Source organism: Artemia franciscana, unplaced genomic scaffold (genome assembly GCF_032884065.1).
Source record: "Artemia franciscana unplaced genomic scaffold, ASM3288406v1 Scaffold_1995, whole genome shotgun sequence".
Classification (NCBI taxonomy): domain Eukaryota; kingdom Metazoa; phylum Arthropoda; class Branchiopoda; order Anostraca; family Artemiidae; genus Artemia; species Artemia franciscana.
Window position 1 is genome coordinate 6,335 of NW_027063054.1, and position 27,957 is coordinate 34,291.

At 35.3% G+C, this 27,957-nt stretch overlaps 1 protein-coding gene across 1 annotated transcript; it reads left to right on the top strand.

The window, feature by feature from the left end:
* Window positions 1–4,480: 4,480 nt before the first annotated feature.
* LOC136042782 (zinc finger protein 271-like) lies at window positions 4,481–27,897 on the top strand. Its single transcript, XM_065727734.1, has 2 exons — window positions 4,481–5,104; window positions 26,322–27,897. The coding sequence occupies exons 1-2, from the start codon at window positions 4,569–4,571 to the stop codon at window positions 27,121–27,123; spliced, it is 1,338 nt and encodes a 445-aa protein (XP_065583806.1). The 5' UTR covers window positions 4,481–4,568; the 3' UTR covers window positions 27,124–27,897.
* Window positions 27,898–27,957: the final 60 nt, after the last annotated feature.

The window sequence follows — 27,957 nt, forward strand, 5'->3', positions numbered from 1 at the left end:
AGTAAGCATTGATGACCTTATCCAAGTCAAAATCCCAAACCCAATCATCATCGCTATCATTTTCAGTTTTGAAATGTTTTGACTCTCACTGTCCAGGTGGATTTTCATCTAATTGCGCGGTTTTGTGTTCTTTAGCCACAAGCCTTTTGGCATTAACTCTTTGAGCAGCTTCCTCGGCTGTTTCTTCTGTTGTAGGATTTGGTAACATTCTATCTTTGTCAATGTTTTTTAATTTGTCAATGTTCATTCTATAACATTGACAGTTGGAAAAATCTTCACGTGCCAAGCTTGCTAAGGCTCAAAAATTTATAATAAACCTCAATTTTTAAGTATATGTTTTAAGGTTATGGCACTTGGTATTAACAAAGTGACATATAGCAATCGCAAATTCTGGCGGTCAATGTTCATTCTAACATTGACAGTTGGAAAAATCTTCACGTGCCAGGCATGCTAAGGCTCAACAATTTATAATAAACCTCAAAATTTTAAGTATCTGTTTTAAGGTTTTCGAATCACTTTAATCTATTGTCAAAATATTTTGAAGTATTTATGCAATTCCCAGTTTATACATTTTTAGTTTCAGTTTTTTTTTTTTCTTCTTTATTTTTTATACGTAAATACATATCACCGAACTTTTGTTTTTTTAACTAAAATCTAGTAAGCATTGATGACCTTATCCAAGTCAAAATCCCAAGCCCAATCATCATCGCTATCATTTTCAGTTTTGAAATGTTTTGACTCTCACTGTCCAGGTGGATTTTCATCTAATTGCGCGGTTTTGTGTTCTTTAGCCACAAGCCTTTTGGCATTAACTCTTTGAGCAGCTTCCTCGGCTGTTTCTTCTGTTGTAGGATTTGGTAACATTCTATCTTTGTCAATGTTTTTTAATTTGTCAATGTTCATTCTATAACATTGACAGTTGGAAAAATCTTCACGTGCCAAGCTTGCTAAGGCTCAACAATTTATAATAAACCTCAATTTTTATGTATATGTTTTATTCATTTCATAGATAATCTTATTTTGAAGAATTTTTCATGAAGCTAAAAACATAAAAAGAAAATATGCAAAGCAAGATTTATTCTTAGCTGTCTGTAATTTTTCCTTATTTATTTTTTCTAATTTTCCCAAATTGCTAATTTAATTCTTGGAATTCTAAATATTTTTTTTTTACTGCTATTCTGTAATATAATGTCTTTTTTGGTCACGTTTATTTGGATTCTCGACATTTTTTCTATTTTTCACATATATTCCTTTTGTTTTGTCTGTTAGACTATCTCCTTGCAATCCAGACAAGACTCTTTTCTCTCCGTGACTCCAAAGAAGAAGCGTAAGCACCTGCCAAGTGTAAGCGTAAGCACAAGCATAAAAGGTACAAGTGTTTAACTGGTCCTCTGTAATGTATTAAATATTGAAAAACAAATTTTTTTCAACTGAAAGTAAGGAGCGAAATTTTAGCTTAAAACGAAAAAATTATTCCGTATATGAAAGGGATTATCCCCTCCTTAACGCCCCATTCTTTACACTTAAGTGTTTTATTATTATTAAAAGTAGTGTTTTGAGAAAGAGTCAAACTTTAGTGTAAAGAGCGGGATGTTTAGAAGGGAACAGCCCCTTTCATATACGGAACAATTTCTTCGTTTTAAGCTTTTATGTCGCTCCTTACTTTCATTTGAGAAAAACCTTGTTTTTTAATATTTAGTTTTTGAACGTGTTTGAATTAGTGGATGTTTTGATTTTGCCTCTCCGCACATGAATAATCAAAACAAAATTTGCATCTTATTTTCTTTTTTGGCTAAATCGTTTTCTTTTAGTTTTCATCGGAGGATTTGTGATAATAAGGGGTCGGGGAGGAGGCCTAGTTGCACTCTAGCCATTTGGTTACTTAAAAGGGCAGCTAGAACTTTTAATTTCTTATGAAAGCTTTTATTAGTAAGAAATATACATAACTTACGAATTAACTTAATAACGAACTTCTATATTCGTATATTTTATTAATGTATATGAGGAGGTTAGCCCTCTCGTTGATACCTTGCTCTTAACATTAAAGCTCAAAATTCTTTAAGAGTGACCCCTGAATCACAAAGGCCGCAGAATAAATAGTTGAAATCAATAAAAGCTATTTAACTTAAAGAGCAAGGTATTTAGAAGGAGAAGAACCCCTCATATGTGGAACAATTTTCATTCGTTTTAAGTTTTAATGCTGCTCCTTGTTTTCAGTTGAAAAAACTTTTCATGCTTATTTTTTCATTATTTTTTGTTTTAAATAATGCTAGAAAATCCTGCGCCCCCTTCATGGAAATTCTGTTCCCCCATGACAAATTTCTCCATGGAAAGATCCTCCCATATAACCCCTTCCCCTTGAACCCCCCCCCCCAACCAAAAAAATCCCCCTGAAAACGTCTGAACGCTTCCCAATAACCCATAGTAATGTAAACACTGGTCAAAGTTTGTAATTTGCAGCACCTCCCCCGGAACTGTGAGGGAGTATGTCGTCCCCAATGACATAGTTATTAGGTTTATCGACTAAGCTGAACAAAATGGTGATCTCAAAATTTTGATCCGTTGACTTTGGGAAAAAATGAGAGTCGGAGGGGGCCTAATTGCCCTCCCACTTTTGGTCACTTAAAAAGGGAACCAGAACTTTTAATTTCTGTAAGAATGAGCCCTGTTGCGAAATTCTAGGACCACTGGATCGATACGATCACCCCTGGAAAAAATAAAATAAACACACACACGTGATCGGTCTTCTTGTAAAAATACTAAATTCCATGTTTTGTAGATAAGAGCTCAAAACGTCTACAGTAGAGTTTTCTGATACGCTGAATCTGATGTTGGGTTTTTCGTTAAGATTTTATTACTTTTAGGGGGTGCTTCTTCCAGTTTTCAAAAAATAAGGCAAATTTTCTTAGGTTCGTAACTTTTGATGGCTATAACTAAATTTTATGAAACTTATTTATTTAAAATCAGCATAAAAATCAGCATAAAGTTTTTTTTATGTAACTATTGGTATAAGAATTTCGTTTTTTAGAGTTTCTTTGACTATTAAACCGGGTCGCTCCTTACAACTGTTCGTTACCACGAACTGTTTCATAATATGTATCTATATACTGTGGTTCTAGCTGACAAGGAGGTACCTTAATAGCTGATTAAATAAAATAAAAATACATTTTTTAACCACAAGTAAGGAGCAAGATTAAAACTTAAATCGAACAGAAATTATTCCGCATATGATTGAGGTTGTCCCCTCCTCAACGCCTTGTTTTTATGGCATTTTAAATTAATCAAGTGACATATAGCTGTCGCAAATTCTGTCGGTCTGTCGGTCTGTCTGTCCCGGTTTTGCTTCTTTAGGAACTTACAGGTAAGCTAGGACGATGAAATTTGGCAGGCGTATCAGACATCGGACCGAATTAAATTAGAAATAGTCGTTTTCGCGATTTGACCATCTGGGGGGGGGGAGGGTTCGGTTAATTCGGAAAAAAATAGAAGAAATAAAGTATTTTTAAGTTACGAACGCGTGATAGGATCTTAATTAAATATGATATTTGAAAGGACATCTTGTCTCAGAGCTCTTATTATAAATACCGACTAGATCTGCTGAAATTGGGGGAGTTGGGGAGGACCTAAAATCTTGGAAAACACTTGAAATGGAGGGATCGGGTTGAAACTTGGTGGTAAAAATAAGCACAAGTCCTAGATACGGGATTGACATAACCGGAACGGATCTGCTCTCTTTGGAGGAGTTTTTAATTCTAAAAATTTCTTTTTAAAGGGTTAATTTTCAAGCATTTTCTAGTTTCAGTAAAAAAATTCAATCAAAAAAGTTCGATTCAAAATTATGTTGGCACATGACGTCATATCTTCTAGCCGTGTAGTTGGTTGTTCTTCACTTTTGATTTTGAAGATAAGTGTTAGAAAGAATGTCGAATGAAAATGCCGAAATTGTGTCAAAATTTAAAATGTGTTGAAATTGAAAATGAAGAGCAAAGATAAGTTCGGGTTAGAATACATGGGAAAAAGAGAATTAAAGTGTGTCAAAAATGAAAAAGAAAGGAATATTACGTTAAAAGAACAACGCCATCACATTCTTCGACGTCAATAAAATGTTGCAAAATATCCAGTACAAGCTGTCAAAGATGCCATAAAAAACAAAACTGTTTATTACAAGTATTGGCCTTGAACGTTCTATGTGTTCCCTGGAGAGCTCTCCATGTGCCCGAGGAAAGAATCGCAAACAAATCTGACTCATTTGGAGTTTGCTACTTTAAAAGTAAATGGTAAGTGGCAAGTGGAGAATTTTAAAATGCAAAATTATTTGAAATATTCTGTTTCCTAATTCTTGTGTTTTTCAAGGTAAGATTATGGTTATTAAGAAAAATAAATAGATTATTATTTAGTAGAGAGTCCAAAAAAAATTTTGGGATATGAGGCTTGCGACTTAGTAATATGTTATTTATAATAGTAATAGTAATATGGACTTTCAAGATTGTGTTCTTACTTGTAAAAAGCAATTCTATTGCGGCATATGTAAGCGAGGTTTTAGTAGGAACAGTGACCTCACTAGACACATGAGGATCCACACCGGTGAAAAGCCATTTAAGTGTGACATATGTGAGCAAGGTTTTAGTCACAGCGGCAACCTCACTACACATATGAAGATCCACACCGGTGAAAAGCCATTCAAGTGTGACGTTTGTAAGCGAAGTTTTAGCAGGAACGGTGACCTCACTAGACACATGAGGATCCACACCGGTGAAAAGCCATTCGAGTGTGACGTATGTAAGCGAAGTTTTAGTCTTAATAGCAACCTCACTACACACATTAAGACTCATATCGGTGAAAATCCATTCAAGTGTGACATGTGTGATCGACGTTTTAGTAGGAATTACAACCTCAATACGCACATGAGGATCCACACTGGTGAAAAGCCATTCAAGTGTGACGTTTGTAAGCGAGGTTTTAGTGGGAACAGTGGCCTCACTAGACACATGAGGATCCACACCAGTGAAAAGCCATTTAAGTGTGACATATGTGAGCAAGGTTTTAGTCAGAGTGGCAACCTCACTACACATATGAAGATCCACACCGGTGAAAATCCATTCAAGTGAAACATGTGTGATCGACGTTTTAGTAGGAATCACGACCTCACTAGACACATGAGAATCCACACCGGTGAAAAGTCATTCAAGTGTGACATATGTAAACAAGGTTTCATTACTAACGGTGACATCACTACACCCATGTGTATCCACACCGATGAGTGAGGTATTAGTAAGAAAGAAACCTCACTACACACATGGGGATCCACACCGGTGAAAAGCCATTCAAGTGTGAAATATGTGAGTGAGGTCTTATTCAGAATGTTTGCCACACTAATCATATAAGGATTTATACAGGTGAGAAGCCATTCAAGCGTGGCATGTGCAAGCAGGATTTTATTCAGGACTAGGACCTCATTAATCCATGCCGGTGAAAAGCCATATGAGTGTGATAAATGAAAAAAAGAGTTTTCATTGAAAAGTTATCCCACAAGACACCAAAGGAATATGAAATGTATGATAAACTGAAAAAGCTGAAAGAATCTTATTGAACATTAGAAGGCAATTTAATCTTATTAAACAACAAAGGAAAACCCATTAAAATTGATATATATAACGAGAGTTTCAGTCAAAATGCCCCAAACACTAAATCTCTAGAAGTGCTACAGGCAATTGACACCCTTTTTAGCAGGAATTTATCAAAAGCTTCAACTCTGTGTAATTTGGGGACCAAAATGTACATGTGAAATCTCCAATTCTACGCAACTCTCACGTTAGGCTTCAAACTGACGTGTCAAGAGTCTCTGACCAATGGGAGATAATAGTGATGACGTACAGAAGCTATGTGCATTCTCCAACCTTTGTACTGAAGAGTTTCAATCTTGTTGAAACTTGTGAGGCAAGGGGAGGGATGTATTTTAGGATGGAGAAAAAAAGTCATATGTCCTACAAAAATTCAGATTGTATTAAGCTTATCTTGATAATCAATTCGAAATTAGTTTATCCGCTGCTTATCATTGTTTAATTTCTCATATCTTTTCGTGAAAAAGCATTTCATTTTTAACGGAATGAATAACATTGTGCTAAGTAGAAGAATGAGGTGTTTTCAGTGCCAAGAGTAAGGTCACGCTGCTAAGGACTGTAAAAGCTGTTGTATCTTTTCCTGAGATGGATTATATGCAAATGTAATCAATGACAAATCATAAATCTATAGGGATAATATTTCATTGCGCTGCATTTCTCATCCATTTCTTTGTTAGTGGCTGGATTTATCAATTTAAAATTAAAGTGATAACAATTTTATGCGTATCAGTAGGCATCAATTCGGTTGCTATTTTGAAAATAAGCACTAAATTATTATTTTTGTGGAAAGGATGTTGTGACTGGGAAACGATTGTTCTTTCAACGTCGTTTTTTTCATCATCGATATCACTTTCAAGTTGTTTGGTTTGTTTTACCTTGGCATGTCTTTCGTCACTATGAAATACATATCACCGAACCTTTGTTTTTTTACTAAAATCTGGCAGGCGGAGATGACCTTATCCAAGTGAAAATCCCAAACCGAATCATCATCGCTATTATTTTCCGTTTTGATTCTCGCTGTCCAGGTTGATTTTCATCTTACTGCGCGGTTTTGCTTGGCATTATCTCTTTGAGCCGCTTCCTTGGCTGTTTCTTCTGCCATTGTAGGATTTATACTAAAACTTCTCGCACGATTTGATTTCTCGGCTGTTTCTTCTGCCATTTTTGATTTATACTAAATATTCTCTTTGAATTGCAAGCCTTATACTCTTATCTATGGCCCCCTGGATCCGCCCCTGCTCTAATTTTCCTACTACTCAGAAAACTGCGAAATTCAAGACGAAAATGAAGCTACATGGCACTCATGACGTAGAAAGACGTTTTTGAATAGTAACAATCATGGAATAGTAACAAATAGTAAAAGTAAGAAATATATAATAGAATAGTAACAAATAGTAACAAGTAACTTTGAATAGTAACAAATATGTCATGGTGTTCCTACATTTTCATTTTAGCTTCAAATATATTTTTTTCTGAATAGCATTTTACAAACATTTTTTCAACTTTAAGTCCATTTGGAGATAGAAGCTTGTATTACTTCTTTTTATTGTTATTTCAATCTTTTTAGTCTTTGGTAAATCTTTTAGAATAAAAGGCAGGTCTTTCTATATTCCATCTGAAGGATTGTCATATATACCACAGTTCTAAACAGACAACAAAGTGTGACAAAAATATATAAAACATTTCAAAGTGTTTTTTTTGGGGGGGGAGGAGGGGGCTTACGTGGTTTATGCGGCATTTTCAATACTGCATAATAGAAATCTCAAAACAAATATACAAAAATATAAGCAGCGTCATGCAGCCAGGGGGCTGGTGCCCCTGCTCCCCTTATAGGCGCCCATGATTGGGATATGATAAACCTATTTGTTAGAAGACTTACTGTATACTGAAAAGTAAAATAACCAATAAGTATATAAACATATTGTATGTGTGATAATCTGTGAACTCTATTTTAGACATGACCTTCACAAACGATGGAAATTCTACTGTTCAAGAAGCCTCCGGCCTAATCAATTTTGAGAAAATGCATCTACTTGCTCAGACACTCAGAACACTTAGATTCTGTAGGGGACGTCAACTGTGTAAGTCTACATATGTTGTTCACTTTGACTATCACAACACTGGTATAAAACCTTACAAGGCGTCGGGTTATTTTTCCTGGAAGGGCGGCGGGGTCAAAATTAATAATTAAACTTTGAATTTATAGAATTTACAAATTTACTATTTGTCAATTAATCTGGAGGGGAGGGTCCATTTGGACCGATGACAGAGATTACCCTCCTCGGTTGACTGTAAGCTGTTAACCTGAGTATACAAGAAATATTTCGAGGAACATAGAATTTGGGTATAAGATGACAGGGCATCTACTTCATCAGACCCTCTGGACACTTAATTCTGTAGAGGATCTCAACTATTTAAGTTTTTATTTACATTTGATCATAAGGGCGCAGTTCATTTCCTTAGGAGGTACTGGGAGATTTTCCTTACTGGGAATCGGGCAAAATACGATAAACGTGCATTTGTAACCCAATATTTTTTAAATAATCTGAATTAATTCCTCTGGACCAATCCGGAGATGCTATGATATTAGCACCATGTTTAAACTCAATCTACAGTAGCGTAATTTACTTTAATGAAAAATTGTTGATCTGTAGACATAAGGTGCTTTTTATACCAAGTCTCTTAAAAACCCTTATATATTCATGTTTCAATTATAACAATGTAACTTAACCTTGTTGATTTTATCGGGCTTTGGACGCAAAGTGTCCAAATATCAATCGAGCAGGTGCTGATGACCTGTAAGCTAGGAGGGACTCGCGCTAATAGTTCACAAAACCATAAAAAAAGTGTTGATAAAACTATATAAATTAAAGGAATCATGATTATAAAAATGGTAATTTTAAACGTTTTAAATTCATCAATTTTAAAACCATCAAAATTTAAAAGCCGGGGAAATTTGCTTGATTTTAAAGAAGGGGGAGATACCCCCTGAAAAGACGACTGATCTTGATGGAAATTGAGCCATCAAATTTAACATAAAAGAGAACGGTGTCGAAGAGGTTTGAAGCCATTATCTACAATGTTAGAGTTGACATCCCCCCTAATATGCGGTGTAATTGCTGTTAGTTTTAATCCTTATTTCGCTCTTTATTTTTTATTTTTTAACTTTTTATCTAATCATCTCAAAAGATTTTCCGGTTTTTTATTATTGAATTCTTTATTTCCATTTATAAGCTTTTTTTTTATAGAGGACGGGCTGATCTGCTGTATTTTGATAAGATGGCTTAGGAGTAAATAATCACCATTTCTGGTATCATATCTACTCTCTAAGAGGCTTATTTTTATTTATTTAACATCAATTATTAATAGAAAAGTTAACATTAGTATAATATTCTCTCTTAGAAAAATCAACACTACTCTTTAATTTCAATTAAAAAAAAATGGTTTATCTAACCTGTTTTGCAGCCAAAAACAGCACCTTACTCTGGCTGACTTGTGGCTGATAATTACTTAAACATAATATTTTGTGTAACTTGGGGTTGGAAATTATTTCCCCGAGCCAGCCTTTTCTTTTTAATTTGGTTTTAGCATAGTAATGCAGTATTATTCTAAACTGAATGACCATTACACTATGGTTTCATCATAGTATTACAATATTTTTTCAAGTCTATCTGGCCCTTTCGGATATAAATTGTTTTTGAATGTGGAAAGGTTGCCGTTTTGAATTATAGAATTTTAGCAGTAAAAAAGTGCCAAACTTAAGAATTATTTAGTTTGGTTGGCCACTTTCCGAATTCCTATGATGACTGGTATGTTGCAGCTGCCCCCCTCCCCCAGATCGAAGAACACAGGGGAAAAAAATTATTAAATAGCAGATAACTGCAGATTAAAAAACAACTGAAGTCTCCTAGCGTCTACTTCTGCATTGACTGTATTTTTGTTAAGTAAGTTAAGCTTGTTTGCACCTATCCTTTTAGATGTGAATTCTGTGAAAAAAATTCAACTAATATAAGTTAATTCTCTCGTTCCTGTCGTTCTTTGATTCAGCAGATGAAAAATATATCGGCCAATTAATCTTTATTATTGTAACCTCATAATCTCAAAGAAATGTTTAGATATAAAAAGAAAATATTCTTTTTTAAGGAACATTTTATTGGTTTTGCTCCAACGATCCTTTGTAGAGATCCAAATATTGTTACAGTGAGAAGGCTATTTTTAGGCTCTTCCTTCTACCGTGTCTCTCTTTCACTCCTCCCCCTCTTTCTCCCTATGTATTTCCTTCTCTCTCCCCCCTCACACTCTCTTATTGTATTTTCACCCCGCTCCTGTCTTCCTCCCCCTCATTCCTACTCACTCTCTCTGTATCCACACTCTCTCTCGTTTAATATTTTTCCGTTTTTTCTATCTTATTCCTTTCTCTGTCCCTCCCCCCCCCCCGAAAATTCTTTATTTTTCTCTGTGATTTAGAACACAAAGTTTCTATCTTCTTCGCTTTTGACAAATTTCTCACAATTTCTTTGCCAACTCTCTATTTCGTCCTTTTGTTTGTGTGTTTCCCTGCCCTTATCTAAGTTCAAATACATGGAAACAGAAAAATTACTTTAAAAAAATTATGACTTAAAAAGTTTCCGTTCTTTTTACTGGCTTAGTATTTCCCACAGAAGAACCAATCAGGTTTCAAAAATGTTTGCTTTAATTAATGTCTGCTTTAATTAAATTTTCTTTTTCAGTAATTCAACCACCAACGCCACGTAGTGAAATGGAGGTTCAAAATTATCTACGCAATCTTCGAGTTATTGACAACCAAAGGATATTAGCAGGACTTTCTCAACGCTTAGAACCGAAACGACAATAGTCTAAAAATTAAAAATTATGGGACCAGTTCTTTATGTGCTCTCTTCTTTTATTTTTCTATCGCTTTGTATAATTGTATATCTATTTTTTGTTCCGGAGTCTGATTCGTCAAATATATATCGCACGATAAACTTCTTAATAATCCAATAGCTGTTCACAAGTAACGGAGGTAATCAGAATCAAGGCCTCTCATTTTTTTCATACTGTATACCCTTTAGAATCCCCCTCTCTTTCCCCCTCTTTAATAGAGACAAAAACACGTCTAATATCCTCTCTTGTGCCCTTATTGGTGTTTGCTCCCGTATTGGGGTTGGAGTCTCAGACCTGGATGGAATAATTGCGAAAGAAGTACAAGACTCGATAACCCCGGAATTCGATTCCGGTGATGAGGTTATGCGAAAGTGTCTCCCTAACAAGCAAAACAAAATGAGGAAGAAGTTACACCATGACCTTGTTTGTACCACGATAGAATATGGGACAAAATCATGTGAGAATACGCAGAGTATGACAGGAGTAAAAAATGTAATTATTGAAATAGAAAATGAGCACAGTAGAATTTGAGGATATACTCGATAGAATATGATAAAAGAATCCAAGAGGTATGCTCCAGCCACGCTCGAACAGAAAAGAGGTCAAATGTTCGTCGGGTATTTCAGGATTTTTCTTCAATCTTCAACAGCTTTCTCTCAGCGAAATATTATTATGAAGAACTAGCTGTTGGTCTTTTATTATGAAGAACTAGCTGTTGGTTAGGGTAGCTAGCACCACCCCAACACCTAGTTTGTGGGTGCGCTTTGCGCCCCCCCCCCAAACCCCCCCGCGCGCGTAAGTCGTTACGTGCCACATTAGTTACGCGCCATTGTAGTTTTGTCCCTATGTTCAACCTGTGAATATAGATATATATATATATATATATATATATATATATATATATATATATAGTTATATATATATACATGTATAGCCCCCCCGCACACGTAAGTCGTTACGCGCCATATTAGTTACGCGCCATTGTAGTTGTGTCCCTGTGTTCAACCTGTGAATATATATATATATATATATATATATATATATATATATATATATATATATATATATATATATATATATATATATATATATATATTTATATATATATATATATATATATTGGGGCGCTTCGCGCGCCCCCAAGCCCCCCCGCGCGCGTAAGTCGTTACTCGCCATATTAGTTACGCGCCATTGTAGTTTTGTCCCTGTGTCCCACCTGTGAATATAGATAGATTTATATATGTGTTTCAAACTACGTAAAACTTGCGAATATACTACATTCTTGGCTTTCAAATTGGTTGTGCATATACAAAGCCTTATGTACTAATAATGACGTCATACGCAAACGCTCTTTTTACAAACAAACAAACATGGATACATACAACTCGTTTTTATATAGATAGATAGATAGATAGATACAACACAAATTAACTGCATAAAACTTGCGAATATACAACATTCTTCGCTGTCAAATTGCTGCTGCATATAAATAGATTGTCAAGTTTACCTTTCCTCGAACATGCAACGTACAATTGTCCATGGGAAAAACAATCAATATTAAGATTTATACCACATTTTTCTAATGATTGACCTTGAGCTTTGTTAATGTTGATTGCAAATGCTAATCGAATTGGGAAATGCAATCTTTTAAATTGAAAAGGCAGATCCGTTGGAATCATGGGAATGCGAGGAATAAGAACAGCCTCACTCTCAAAAGGCCCTGTCAAGATTGTGGCCTCTATTAGGTTTTTCATTGTTTGTTTTTACGGCAAGTCGCGTGCCATTGCAAAGCTTTGGTGTGTTGATATTTCTTAAAAGTATTATTGGTACGCCTATTTTTAGTTGTAGCACGTGTGGTGGAAACCCTGAAAGATCCACAGAATTTAAAAATTCAGATGGATAATTAACCGCTTCATTTGGTTCCAAAACTGTGTCGACTGACTTGTAAAGGACTGCCTGGTCTCGAATCTTGGTCAAAACAATATTGTTGATTTCGTGGACGTCTATATTTTTGGGTGCAAGAATCGCTCTTTCACTTAGCCATTTATTATTTTTATAATTGTTTAGAATATTCGGAAATACTTTTTCAATCAATTCATTTTTGGACGACACTAAATTACAGAAATCAGCAGGTAGTTGTATACGTCCTGAAATTGAGTCTACTGGGAGCTTTCCGTTTCCAATTGCCAGCAATTGATCTGAAAATGTTTGACCAGAGTCATCGTTTTGCAATCGGACACGCATATTTGTAGTTAATTTTAATGTTTTTACGTGTGCCCATAAATTAGAATTTTTCAGGCAAGCATTCACTTCGTCTGCAGGGGTTGATCTCGGTATTATAGGTAATGTTTGCCTGAAATCTCCCGCAGGCAATATTAATGTACTGCCAAAGGGTTTCGACTTCCCTCGCAAATCTTTCAAGCATTGATCCAGAGCCTCGAGCGATTTTTTGTGTGCCATTGTGCACTCATCCCTAATAATAAGTTTGCATTGCTGCAATATTTTACCCATCCCAGATGATTTGGAAATATTGCACGTGGGAGTTTCTGTAGAATGCAAATTCAGAGGAAATTTCAAAGCGGAATGAGCAGTTCTTCCACCAGGCAGCAATGTTGCGGCTATTCCGGACGACGCAATTGCCAACGCTATATCATTTTTTGATCAAATTGATGCCAGAATCAGTTTTTCACAAACGTTTTACCAGTACCTCCTGGCGCATCCAAAAAGAAAATTTCTCCAACGTTGTTATCGACACAATGCATTATCGTATCATAAATGTCTTTTTGTTCCGACTTTAACTTGGAAATGTTATTTTGTACATACGACAATAGATCACTCGTACTTTAACTTTGTTCACGATCTAATTCTACACATGTCGAAACAGCAGCGATACGGTTAGGTGAAGGCATTCCCAAATCCTGAAGAGGTTTAAACCTCTGAAAATCCTGAAGAGTTTTTAAGAGGTTTATAAATTTCTGATGTAAAATCAAAAGTCATATCTGACGTCTCTAACTGTTTTCGATGGAGTATATCTTCAGACATTTTTGACTTATATTTTTCCCATAACTCTGTAGGAGCTGATGGAGAGCAAGTTGTTAAAATTATGCCAAACAATGCGCGAATTTGACTTGGAGTTGACGTTTCGCATGCGTCATTGATGCAGTTATCCCAGTGTTGGTCATTCTCCAATAAATTCAGAGCTTGGCATGCACTACGGTAAGTGTCATGTATAGTACCGTTTACAGTTCTCAAATACTCAAAGGATGTCGGACCGGGTACATTCACCAAAAGCAGGCGTAGAAAGAAGCATTCATGTTGATTGGGGTGAACGGTGTAGAGTCTTCCTATCGTGGTATCTCTGAAGATGGTAGGTTGGCCGTCGACTGACTTACCCTGTTTTCGACATTCAAATACTTTATTTTTAGTATTCCACGTGTAATACAAAGGCACTTCAGTATACAGCAGTTTTTTTTGCAAAAGAATCATTTTTGCAAAGCGAAAAAAAAGCTGTTAATGTTGTATCCGGTGGATTCAGGGCTCTTTGTTGCACGTTGGTTTCCGAGAAATAAACACGTTGACCATTCTGTAAATGTACCGCTAAGTGAACAACAGCTGGACTACGTTCATGTATCGGACATGAAAGAATTCGCCAAACAGCTTTATTACTGCTTATGTATCTTCCAGCCTGATATTGTACGATTTCGTCGATATCTTTGATTTCGGGCTGCAAGCCAAAAACTGCCATGTCACTGCCTTTGTTGAAGTATTTACAAATGTATTTGATTGCCTTTACGAAGTTACAGTATTCAACGTTTATGTGTGCATTAAATGTTTTTGATAATAACGGGGAATATGAAACAACCCACTGGTTATCTACTTCGATGGTGGTACCGTTGCGCTTCTTTATTATTGCTGTTTTACTGCCATCTTCAGTAGATCTTCTTCTATATTGTGGGTAACCATCATTGCCAGTAATTGTGTTGGATACTAAAAGTCGAGGATATTGCTTTGTGCACCTTCCTTTGGCCATGCATGGTGAATTTTCGTTCAGTGCACCGCAAGGTCCATGTATCATATTTTTTACAATAATATCATGTAACCCCTTATCGACATTTTCATCAGGTATTTCAGCGGAAATCACATCATCAATTTCGTTCGAAGTAATTTTTTTATGTAGCCAGATTAGTATATGTGCGTGTGGCAAACCTCGTTTTTGCCATTCCACTGAGTACATCCAGCATCGCACTGACCCAAACACTTCAAGTTTTACTATGTAGTTTATCAGTGATTTCAACTTTTGCCGGAAGACACGGGCCGTAATGTCATGTCTATGAACCACCGATTGTCCTTGAAGTAAAAGCTGCCGTATCTCGTCCCAAGATTGATTACTTGTAAATGTAATAAATAAATCTGGACGACCATAGAGACGAACATACGCAAAAGCATCTTGAGCATATTCATGCATATGACGGGGACTGCCAGTATATGACGAAGGTAAAATTGTTAATCTTCCCACGTTTGTGGTATTACCGTCATTTACAACTGCATCTCGCAAATGAATGTATTGTTCAGAGCGGAGCTTGGTCTGATTCAGGCGGATAAATAGAAAACGTTCTTATTCAATTTTAGCATACATATCAACGACGTATTGGTGAAACAATTGACGGCATTTTAAAATATAATTTTCTTCATCCTGCCGAATCATTAGTCTATAGGAATAATAATGCATTGCACTGCATTTCTTATTCAGTTCTTTGTTAGTGGCTGGATTCATCAATTTAATATTAAAGTGATAGCCGTCGGCTCCATCCAAAAAAATGATAGGATATTGTAGGGCATCGTAGAATCGATGAGTTTCAGCAATTCTTAACAACTGAGCGTCTCGCTTATGAAGAATAATATCTCGAGGTAAAAACTGATCACCGACCATAACGATTGCCACTTCGTCGATAGTTGGAGCATTGTATCTACGCACATGTTGGCCAGGAGGCGTTTTGTCAGCGGAAATAACAATTTTATGCGTATCAGTAGGCATCAAATCGATGGCTGTTTTGACCAGACGCACTAAATTATTATTTTCGTGGAAAAGATGTTGCAATTGGGAAACGATTGTCCTTTCAACTTTGAGAGAAATTTCGCAACGTGCATTCAATTCAGAATTTCTATCACTGATGAAGTACAATTGTAAAAATTTATGATTCTCGCCCGAGAATGGTAGAAGGGACCCTGCTCTATGATATATTTGCCCTTTTACTTTGAAAGTAGACATAAATTGATCTTGATTTTCGATTTGGGCTCCAAAAGACGTCATTTGGAAACATGAGTTATATTTTCTGATTTGTGACAAAAAACGCTTAGATCCTGACGTAGTTCCAGCAAGGAAAGTCTTCAATGGCTCTGGTGGTTCAGGCAATAGAGGAAGTTTAACTTTTCCTGAGGCGCAACACATTCCCATTGTTTCACCATTGAATTTCAAGGCCTTGCAATAGGGACAAATTTTAGACATAGTCCCGATTTGAACACATCTACTCAAGCTATAATCATCGACTGGGCTGTACCTGAATAACAGGCGATAACTTTCAGGTTGCTCTGATTCCTCGGCACGCTTTCTTTTCTTACTTTCTCTATAACCAGCAAGCCTGATTTCTTGTTGTTCTTGGGATTCCTCGGCACGCCTTCTTTTTTAACTTTCTCTTTTAGCAGCAAGTCTGGTTTCATGTTGCTCTGGTAGTTCCTTGGCATGCCTTCTTTTTTCACTTTCTCGTTTAGCAGACATAAATTGATCTTGATTTTCGATTTGGGCTCCAAAAGACGTCATTTGGAAACATGAGTTATATTTTCTGATTTGTGACAAAAAACGCTTAGATCCTGACGTAGTTCCAGCAAGGAAAGTCTTCAATGGCTCTGGTGGTTCAGGCAATAGAGGAAGTTTAACTTTTCCTGAGGCGCAACACATTCCCATTGTTTCACCATTGAATTTCAAGGCCTTGCAATAGGGACAAATTTTAGACATAGTCCCGATTTGAACACATCTACTCAAGCTATAATCATCGACTGGGCTGTACCTGAATAACAGGCGATAACTTTCAGGTTGCTCTGATTCCTCGGCACGCTTTCTTTTCTTACTTTCTCTATAAGCAGCAAGCCTGATTTCTTGTTGTTCTTGGGATTCCTCGGCACGCCTTCTTTTTTAACTTTCTCTTTTAGCAGCAAGTCTAGTTTCGCGTTGCTCTGGTAGTTCCTCGGCACGCTTTCTGTTCTTTCTTTCTCTATCAGCCTCAAGCCTGTTTTCTTGCTGTTCTTGTGATTCCTCGGCACTCTTTCTTCTCTTACTTTCTCTATCAGCCGCAATCCTGTTTTCTTGCTGTTCTTGAGATTCCTCGGCACGCTTTCTTTTCTTACTTTTTCTATCAGCCGCAAGTTTTTTGGCATAGACTCTTTGAGCAGCTCTTTGAGCACTTATATATATATATATAGATATCTATCTATCTATATATCATATATATAGATAGATAGATATCTTTATATATATAAATATATATATATATATATATATATATATATATATATATATATATATATATATATATATATATATATATATATATATATATATATATATATATATACTAGCTGTTGGGTATATACACCCCAACACCTAGTTGGTGGGGGCGCTTCGCGCCCCCCCCAAGCCCCCCCGCGCGCGTAAGTCGTTACGCCCCATATTAGTTACGCGCCATTGTAGTTGTGTCCCTATGTCCCACCTGTGAATATAGATATATATATATATATATATATATATATATATATATATATATATATATATATATATATATATATATATATAAATATATATATATATATATATATATGTTTTTAACTACGTAAAACTTGCGAATATACAACATTCTTTGCTGTCCCATTGTCTGTGCATATAAATAGATTGTCAGGTTTACCGACTCTTGAACATGCAACATATAATGGTCCATGGGAAAACAATCCGTATTCAGATCTATACCTCATGATTCTAATGATTGCCCTTGAGCTTTGTTGATGGTGATTGCTAATCGACCATTCCCTGAGTCGCCATCGTCATTTATATATCCCCCTGTGCACCCTGGCGTTCCCTTTGTAGTTATGTCCCTGTGTCCCGGTCGTCATTTATATTCCCTGTGTCCCGGTCGTCATTTGTGTCCCGTTTTCTTTTCTCTTTTTCTCTAGTTTTTCTAGACTAGTCTTTTCTAGACTCTAGTCTTTTCTCTAGTTTTTTTTCTCTTTAGTTTTTTTTTAGTTTTTGCCTTTTTTTAGTTTTTTATCAGTTTTTTTTCTTTTTTAGTTGTTAGTTTTTTACCTTTTTTTATTTTTTTTTAGTTTTTTTTTGTAGTTTTTACCTTTTTTAGTTTTTTTTCTTTTGTATTAATGCTAAAGCCAAGGTTCGAACCTAAAACTTCTCGGACCTAAAACCTAAAACATAACGCTTTACCAACTCAGCTAATTTGGCTTGAATACATTTACCTTTTTTAGTTTTTTTTATTTATTCTTATTTTTTATTATTTTTCTTTTTCTCCTTTATTTTTCAGTTTTTTTCCTTTTCTTAGTATTTTTTTTTTATTTTTCAGTTTTTAGTTTTTTTAGTTTTTTTAGTTTTTTTTGTGTTTTTATTAGTTTTTAGTTTTTTTTTCTTTTTTTGTAGTTTTTACCTTTTTCTAGTTTTTATCAGTTTTTTCCTTTTTTAGTTTTTAGTTTTTACTTTTTTTTAGTTTTTTTTTAGTTTTTTTTTGTAGTTTTTACCGTTTTTAGTTTTTTTTGTAGTTTTTACCTTTTTTAGTTTTTCTCTTCTTTTGTATTAATGCTAAAGCCAAGGTTCGAAACTGGAACCTCTCTGACCTAGAACCTGGAACATAACGCTTTGCCAACGCTGCTAATTCGGCTTGAATACATTCGTTTTTGAATTGGTATATGATGAAATAATTCAGACGTCATATGCGGACAGTGACGTCACTCGACAGACAGACAGACAACTTATTTTTATATATATATAGAAGACTACCTGTTGGGGTGGCTCTTCGTGCCACCCCAAAACACCTAGCTGGTGGGGGCGCTTCGCGCCCCCCTCCCCAAGCCTCCCGCGCGCTTAAGTCGTTACGCGCCATTGTGGTTGTGTCCCTGTGCCCCACCTGTGAATATAGATAGATGTGTTTCCGTCGTCATTTATATATCCCCTTGTGCCCCCCCCCGGCGTCCCCGTTGTAGTTGTATATTCCCTGTCTCCCGGTCGTCATTTGTGTCCCGGTGTCCCAGTCTGTAGTGTCATCTTATAATGACTTATAATGCCTTATATACTTATAATGACGTCATATGCAAACCCACAAACAAACAAACATGCCTACAAACAACTTATCTATATATATATATAGATATAGTTTCTTTTTTAGTTCTTCTTTTTTAGTTTTTCTTTTTTTTTCAGTTTTGCAGCTTTTTTATTTTTTAGCTTTTGTTTCTTTTTAGTTTTTTACCTTTGTTATTTTTTACTTTTTTTGAAATTTTTTTCTTTTTAGGTTTTTTATTTTTGTAGCTTTTTTCGTGCCATATTAGTTAAGCGTCATTTTAGTTGTGTCCCTGTGCTAGACCTGTTAATATAGATAGATATATATATATATATTAAATAAAAAAACGAGTTTTTTTAACTGAAAGTAAGGAGCGACATTAAAACTTAAAACGCACAGAAATTACTTCGTATATGAAAGAGGCTGCTTCCTCATCAACGCCCCGCTCTTTACGCTAAAGTTTGACTCTTTCTCTCAATTCTTCTTTTTAAAACAGTAAAAAACTTTAGCGTAAAGAGCGGGGCGTTGATGAAGAAGCAGCCTCTTTCATATACGAAATAATTTCTGTGCGTTTTAAGTTTTAATGTCGCTCCTTACTTTCAGTTAAAAAAACTCGTTTTTTTTATTTAATTTCTGAACGTTTTTGAATCAATGCATGTTTTGATTTTGGCTCTCCGCAGAGGAATAATCAAAACGAAACTTGCATATTTTTTTGGGGGGGGGGCTAAATGGCTTTCTCATAATTTTGATCGAATGATTTTGAGAAAAAAAGAGCGGGGGCGAAGCCTAGTTGCCCTCCGATTTTTTGGTTAATTAAAAAGGCAAATAGAACTTTTAATTTTTTACGAATCTTTTTATTGGTAAAAGATTTACGTAACTTATAAATTAGCTTACGTAAAGAACTTTTGTATTCTCATGTTTTTATTACATATATGAGGGGATTCGCCCCATCGTCAGTACCTCGCTCTTTACACTAAAGCTTAAATTTTATCCCAATTCATTGAGAATGACCCCTGAATCACAAAAGCCGTAGAATAAATAGTTGAAATTACTAAAAATACTTTAGCGTAAAGAGCTAGGTATTATAAGGAGGTGAGCCCCTAATATTGGTAATAATTTCTGTTTGTTTTAAGTTTTATTGCTGTTCCTTACTTCCAGCTGAAAAAGCTTTTTCACATTTATTTTTTAATTTTTTTTTTTAAATAATGCTAGTAAATCCTGCTCTCCCTTCATGGAAGTTTTCTTCTCCCATGACAAATTCTCGATGGAAAGTTCCCCCGGCATATCCCCCTCTTCTCAACCCCTCCCCCCAACCAAAAAAATCCTCCTGAAAACGCCTCTATACTTCCCAATAACCATTACTATATGTAAGCACAGGTCAAAGTTTGTAACTTGTTGCCCCTCCCACGGCAACTGTGGGGGAGTAAGTCGTCACCAAAGACATAGTTATAAGGTTTTTCGACTACGTTGAATAAAATGGCTATCTCAGAATTTTGATCCGTTGACTTTGGGAAAATAATTAGCGTGGGAGGGGGCCTAGGTGCCCTCCAATTTTTTTGGTCACTTGAAAAGGGCACTAGAACTTTTCATTTCCGTTAGAATGAGCCCTTTTGCAACATTCTAGGACAACTGGGTCGATACGATCACCCCTGGGAAAAAAAAACAACAAAAAAACAAAAAAACAAAAAAACAAATAAACACGCATCCGTGATCTGCCTTCTGGCAAAAAATGCTAAATTCCACATTTTTGTAGATAGGAGCTCGATACTTCTACATTAGGGTTCTCTGATACGCTGAATCTGATGGTGTGATTTTCGTTAAGATTCTATGACTTTTAGGGGGTGTTTCCCCCTATTTTCTAAAATAACGCAAATTTTCTCAGGCTCGTAACTTTTGATGGGTAAGACTAAATTTGATGAAACTTATATATTTAAAACTAGCATTAAAATGCAATTCTTTTGATATAGCTATTGGTATCAAAATTCCATTTTTTAGAGTTTTGGTTACTATTGAGCCGGGTCGCTCCTTACTACAGTTCGTTACCACGAACTGTTTGATATGTTTTTAAATACGTAAAACTTGCGAATATACAACATTCTTCGCTGTCCCATTGTCTGTGCATATAAATAGATTTTCAGGTTTACCGACTCTTGAACAGGCAACATATAATTATCCATGGGGAAAACAATCCATATTCAGATCTATACCTCATTATTCTAATGATTGTCCTTGAGCTTTGTTGATGGTCATTGCTAATTGAACATTCCCTGTGTCCCGGTTGTCATTTATATATCCCTGTGCTCCCCGGTGTCCCCGTTGTAGTTGTGTCCCTGTGTCCTGGTTGTCATTTATATTCCCTGTTTTGCGGTCGTTATTTGTGTCCCGGTGTCCCAGTCTGTAATTTTTCTTTGAGTGTCCCGTTCGTCATTTATATTCCCTGTTTCCCGGTCGTCATTTGTGTCCCGGTGTCCCAGTCTGTAATTTCGTCAGTCGACAAACATGACGTCAGTCGACAAACAACTTCATGACGGAATAATGCTTAATCCTCATAATGACGTCAGTCGACAAACATGACATCAGTCGACACACAAACATGACGTGAGTCAACAGACATACAACTTATTTTTATATATATAGATATAGATATAGTTTCTTTTTTAGTTTTTATTTTTTTTAGTTTTGTAGCTTTTTTAGTTTTTTTAGCTTTTTTAGCTTTTTAGTTCTTTACCTTTTTATGGCACTTGGTATTAACAAAGTGACATATAGCAATCGCAAATTCTGGCGGTCAATGTTCATTCTAACATTGACAGTTGGAAAAATCTTCACGTGCCAGGCATGCTAAGGCTCAACAATTTATAATAAACCTCAAAATTTTAAGTATCTGTTTTAAGGTTTTCGAATCACTTTAATCTATTGTCAAAATATTTTGAAATATTTATGCAATTCCCAGTTTATACATTTTTAGTTTCAGTTTTTTTTTTCTTCTTTATTTTTTATACGTAAATACATATCACCGAACTTTTGTTTTTTTAACTAAAATCTAGTAAGCATTGATGACCTTATCCAAGTCAAAATCCCAAACCCAATCATCATCGCTATCATTTTCAGTTTTGAAATGTTTTGACTCTCACTGTCCAGGTGGATTTTCATCTAATTGCGCGGTTTTGTGTTCTTTAGCCACAAGCCTTTTGGCATTAACTCTTTGAGCAGCTTCCTCGGCTGTTTCTTCTGTTGTAGGATTTGGTAACATTCTATCTTTGTCAATGTTTTTTAATTTGTCAATGTTCATTCTATAACATTGACAGTTGGAAAAATCTTCACGTGCCAAGCTTGCTAAGGCTCAACAATTTATAATAAACCTCAATTTTTAAGTATATGTTTTAAGGTTATGGCACTTGGTATTAACAAAGTGACATATAGCAATCGCAAATTCTGGCGGTCAATGTTCATTCTAACATTGACAGTTGGAAAAATCTTCACGTGCCAGGCATGCTAAGGCTCAACAATTTATAATAAACCTTAAAATTTTAAGTATCTGTTTTAAGGTTTTCGAATCACTTTAATCTATTGTCAAAATATTTTGAAATATTTATGCAATTCCCAGTTTATACATTTTTAGTTTCAGTTTTTTTTTTTCTTCTTTATTTTTTATACGTAAATACATATCACCGAACTTTTGTTTTTTTAACTAAAATCTAGTAAGCATTGATGACCTTATCCAAGTCAAAATCCCAAACCCAATCATCATCGCTATCATTTTCAGTTTTGAAATGTTTTGACTCTCACTGTCCAGGTGGATTTTCATCTAATTGCGCGGTTTTGTGTTCTTTAGCCACAAGCCTTTTGGCATTAACTCTTTGAGCAGCTTCCTCGGCTGTTTCTTCTGTTGTAGGATTTGGTAACATTCTATCTTTGTCAATGTTTTTTAATTTGTCAATGTTCATTCTATAACATTGACAGTTGGAAAAATCTTCACGTGCCAAGCTTGCTAAGGCTCAACAATTTATAATAAACCTCAATTTTTAAGTATATGTTTTAAGGTTTTCGAATTAGTTTAATCTATTGTCGAAATATTTCGAAATATTTATGCAATTCCCAGTTTTTACATTTTAGTTTGTTTTCTTTTTCTTCTTTATTTTTCAGACGTCATATGCAAACCCTGAACACAAAAATACATACAACTTATTTTTAAATATATAGAAGATATAATCTGGCGTACCAGACATAGTTTAACAGACATAACACACAAACAACTTATTTATATATATATATATATATATATATATATATATATATATATATATATATATATATATATATATATATATATATATATAGATACATAGATAGACCAGCAGCGGAGAAAAGAAAAGGATATATCAGTGCAACCCATGTTAAAAATTTTATTCTCCTTGCTGTTCAAACCAGGGGACTAGACATTTCATTCATAGATAATCTTATTTTGAAGAATTTTTCATGAAGCTAAAAACATAAAAAGAAAATATGCAAAGCAAGATTTATTCTTAGCTGTCTGTAATTTTTCCTTATTTATTTTTTCTAATTTTCCCAAATTGCTAATTTAATTCTTGGAATTCTAAATATTGTTTTTACTGCTATTCTGTAATATAATGTCTTTTTTGGCCCCTTTCATATACGGAACAATTTCTTCGTTTTAAGCTTTTATGTCGCTCCTTACTTTCATTTGAGAAAAACCTTGTTTTTTAATATTTAGTTTTTGAACGTGTTTGAATTAGTGGATGTTTTGATTTTGCCTCTCCGCACATGAATAATCAAAACAAAATTTGCATCTTATTTTCTTTTTTGGCTAAATCGTTTTCTTTTAGTTTTCATCGGAGGATTTGTGATAATAAGGGGTCGGGGAGGAGGCCTAGTTGCACTCTAGCCATTTGGTTACTTAAAAGGGCAGCTAGAACTTTTAATTTCTTATGAAAGCTTTTATTAGTAAGAAATATACATAACTTACGAATTAACTTAATAACGAACTTCTATATTCGTATATTTTATTAATGTATATGAGGAGGTTAGCCCCCTCGTTGATACCTTGCTCTTAACATTAAAGCTCAAAATTCTTTAAGAGTGACCCCTGAATCACAAAGGCCGCAGAATAAATAGTTGAAATCAATAAAAGCTATTTAACTTAAAGAGCAAGGTATTTAGAAGGAGAAGAACCCCTCATATGTGGAACAATTTTCATTCGTTTTAAGTTTTAATGCTGCTCCTTGTTTTCAGTTGAAAAAACTTTTCATGCTTATTTTTTCATTATTTTTTGTTTTAAATAATGCTAGAAAATCCTGCGCCCCCTTCATGGAAATTCTGTTCCCCCATGACAAATTTCTCCATGGAAAGATCCTCCCATATAACCCCTTCCCCTCGAACCCCCCCCCCAACCAAAAAAATCCCCCTGAAAACGTCTGAACGCTTCCCAATAACCCATAGTAATGTAAACACTGGTCAAAGTTTGTAATTTGCAGCACCTCCCCCGGAACTGTGAGGGAGTATGTCGTCCCCAATGACATAGTTATTAGGTTTATCGACTAAGCTGAACAAAATGGTGATCTCAAAATTTTGATCCGTTGACTTTGGGAAAAAATGAGAGTCGGAGGGGGCCTAATTGCCCTCCCACTTTTGGTCACTTAAAAAGGGAACCAAAACTTTTAATTTCTGTAAAAATGAGCCCTGTTGCGAAATTCTAGGACCACTGGATCGATACGATCACCCCTGGAAAAAATAAAATAAACACACACACGTGATCGGTCTTCTTGTAAAAATACTAAATTCCATGTTTTGTAGATAAGAGCTCAAAACGTCTACAGTAGGGTTTTCTGATACGCTGAATCTGATGTTGGGTTTTTCGTTAAGATTTTATTACTTTTAGGGGGTGCTTCTTCCAGTTTTCAAAAAATAAGGCAAATTTTCTTAGGTTCGTAACTTTTGATGGCTATAACTAAATTTTATGAAACTTATTTATTTAAAATCAGCATAAAAATCAGCATGAAGTTTTTTTATGTAACTATTGGTATAAGAATTTCGTTTTTTAGAGTTTCTTTGACTATTAAACCGGGTCGCTCCTTACAACTGTTCGTTACCACGAATTGTTTCATAATATGTATCTATATACTGTGGTTCTAGCTGACAAGGAGGTACCTTAATAGCTGATTAAATAAAATAAAAATACATTTTTTAACCACAAGTAAGGAGCAAGATTAAAACTTAAATCGAACAGAAATTATTCCGTATATGATTGAGGTTGTCCCCTCCTCAACGCCTTGTTTTTATGGCATTTTAAATTAATCAAGTGACATATAGCTGTCGCAAATTCTTTCGGTCTGTCGGTCTGTCTGTCCCGGTTTTGCTTCTTTAGGAACTTACAGGTAAGCTAGGACGATGAAATTTGGCAGGCGTATCAGACATCGGACCGAATTAAATTAGAAATAGTCGTTTTCGCGATTTGACCATCTGGGGGGGGGGTTCGGTTAATTCGGAAAAAAATAGAAGAAATAAAGTATTTTTAAGTTACGAACGCGTGATAGGATCTTAATTAAATATGATATTTGAAAGGACATCTTGTCTCAGAGCTCTTATTATAAATCCCGACTAGATCTGCTGAAATTGGGAGAGTTGGGGAGGACCTAAAATCTTGGAAAACACTTGAAATGGAGGGATCGGGTTGAAACTTGGTGGTAAAAATAAGCACAAGTCCTAGATACGGGATTGACATAACCGGAACGGATCTGCTCTCTTTGGAGGAGTTTTTAATTCTAAAAATTTCTTTTTAAAGGGTTAATTTTCAAGCATTTTCTAGTTTCAGTAAAAAAATTCAATCAAAAAAGTTCAATTCAAAATTATGTTGGCACATGACGTCATATCTTCTAGCCGTGTAGTTGGTTGTTCTTCACTTTTGATTTTGAAGATAAGTGTTAGAAAGAATGTCGAATGAAAATGCCGAAATTGTGTCAAAATTTAAAATGTGTTGAAATTGAAAATGAAGAGCAAAGATAAGTTCGGGTTAGAATACATGGGAAAAAGAGAATTAAAGTGTGTCAAAAATGAAAAAGAAAGGAATATTACGTTAAAAGAACAACGCCATCACATTCTTCGACGTCAATAAAATGTGGCACAATATCCAGTACAAACTGTCGAAGATGCCATAAAAAACAAAACTGTTTATTACAAGTATTGGCCTTGAACGTTCTATGTGTTCCCTGAAGAGCTCTCCATGTGCCCGAGGAAAGAATCGCAAACAAATCTGACTCATTTGGAGTTTGCTACTTTAAAAGTAAATGGTAAGTGGCAAGCGGAGAATTTTAAAATGCAAAATTATTTGAAATATTCTGTTTCCTAATTCTTGTGTTTTTCAAGGTAAGATTATGGTTATTAAGAAAAATAAATAGATTATTATTTAGTAGAGAGTCCAAAAAAAATTTTGGGATCTGAGGCTTGCGACTTAGTAATATGTTATTTATAATAGTAATAGTAATATGGACTTTCAAGATTGTGTTCTTACTTGTAAAAAGCAATTCTATTGCGGCATATGTAAGCGAGGTTTTAGTAGGAACAGTGACCTCACTAGACACATGAGGATCCACACCGGTGAAAAGCCATTTAAGTGTGACATATGTGAGCAAGGTTTTAGTCACAGCGGCAACCTCACTACACATATGAAGATCCACACCGGTGAAAAGCCATTCAAGTGTGACGTTTGTAAGCGAAGTTTTAGCAGGAACGGTGACCTCACTAGACACATGAGGATCCACACCGGTGAAAAGCCATTCGAGTGTGACGTATGTAAGCGAAGTTTTAGTCTTAATAGCAACCTCACTACACACATTAAGACTCATATCGGTGAAAATCCATTCAAGTGTGACATGTGTGATCGACGTTTTAGTAGGAATTACAACCTCAATACGCACATGAGGATCCACACTGGTGAAAAGCCATTCAAGTGTGACGTTTGTAAGCGAGGTTTTAGTGGGAACAGTGGCCTCACTAGACACATGAGGATCCACACCAGTGAAAAGCCATTTAAGTGTGACATATGTGAGCAAGGTTTTAGTCAGAGTGGCAACCTCACTACACATATGAAGATCCACACCGGTGAAAATCCATTCAAGTGTGACATGTGTGATCGACGTTTTAGTAGGAATCACGACCTCACTAGACACATGAGGATCCACACCGGTGAAAAGTCATTCAAGTGTGACATATGTAAACAAGGTTTCATTACTAACGGTGACATCACTACACCCATGTGTATCCACACCGATGAGTGAGGTATTAGTAAGAAAGAAACCTCACTACACACATGGGGATCCACACCGGTGAAAAGCCATTCAAGTGTGAAATATGTGAGTGAGGTCTTATTCAGAATGTTTGCCACACTAATCATATAAGGATTTATACAGGTGAGAAGCCATTCAAGCGTGGCATGTGCAAGCAGGATTTTATTCAGGACTAGGACCTCATTAATCCATGCCGGTGAAAAGCCATATGAGTGTGATAAATGAAAAAAAGAGTTTTCATTGAAAAGTTATCCCACAAGACACCAAAGGAATATGAAATGTATGATAAACTGAAAAAGCTGAAAGAATCTTATTGAACATTAGAAGGGAATTTAATCTTATTAAACAACAAAGGAAAACCCATTAAAATTGATATATATAACGAGAGTTTCAGTCAAAATGCCACAAACACTAAATCTCTAGAAGTGCTACAGGCAATTGACACCCTTTTTAGCAGGAATTTATCAAAAGCTTCAACTCTGTGTAATTTGGGGACCAAAATGTACATGTGAAATCTCCAATTCTACGCAACTCTCACGTTAGGCTTCAAACTGACGTGTCAAGAGTCTCTGACCAATGGGAGATAATAGTGATGACGTACAGAAGCTATGTGTATTCTCCAACCTTTGTACTGAAGAGTTTCAATCTTGTTGAAACTTGTGAGGCAAGGGGAGGGATGTATTTTAGGATGGAGAAAAAAAGTCATATGTCCTACAAAAATTCAGATTGTATTAAGCTTATCTTGATAATCAATTCGAAATTAGTTTATCCGCTGCTTATCATTGTTTAATTTCTCATATCCGTTCGTGAAAAAGCATTTCATTT

Coding starts and splice junctions, on each gene's coding strand:
- LOC136042782 (XM_065727734.1), top strand. CDS start 4,569: ATGAGGATCCACACCGGTGAAAAGCCATTTAAGTGTGACATATGTGAG. Junction 5,105..26,321: donor ACCGGTGAAAATCCATTCAA/GTGAAACATGTG, acceptor TATTTATAATAG/TAATAGTAATATGGACTTTC.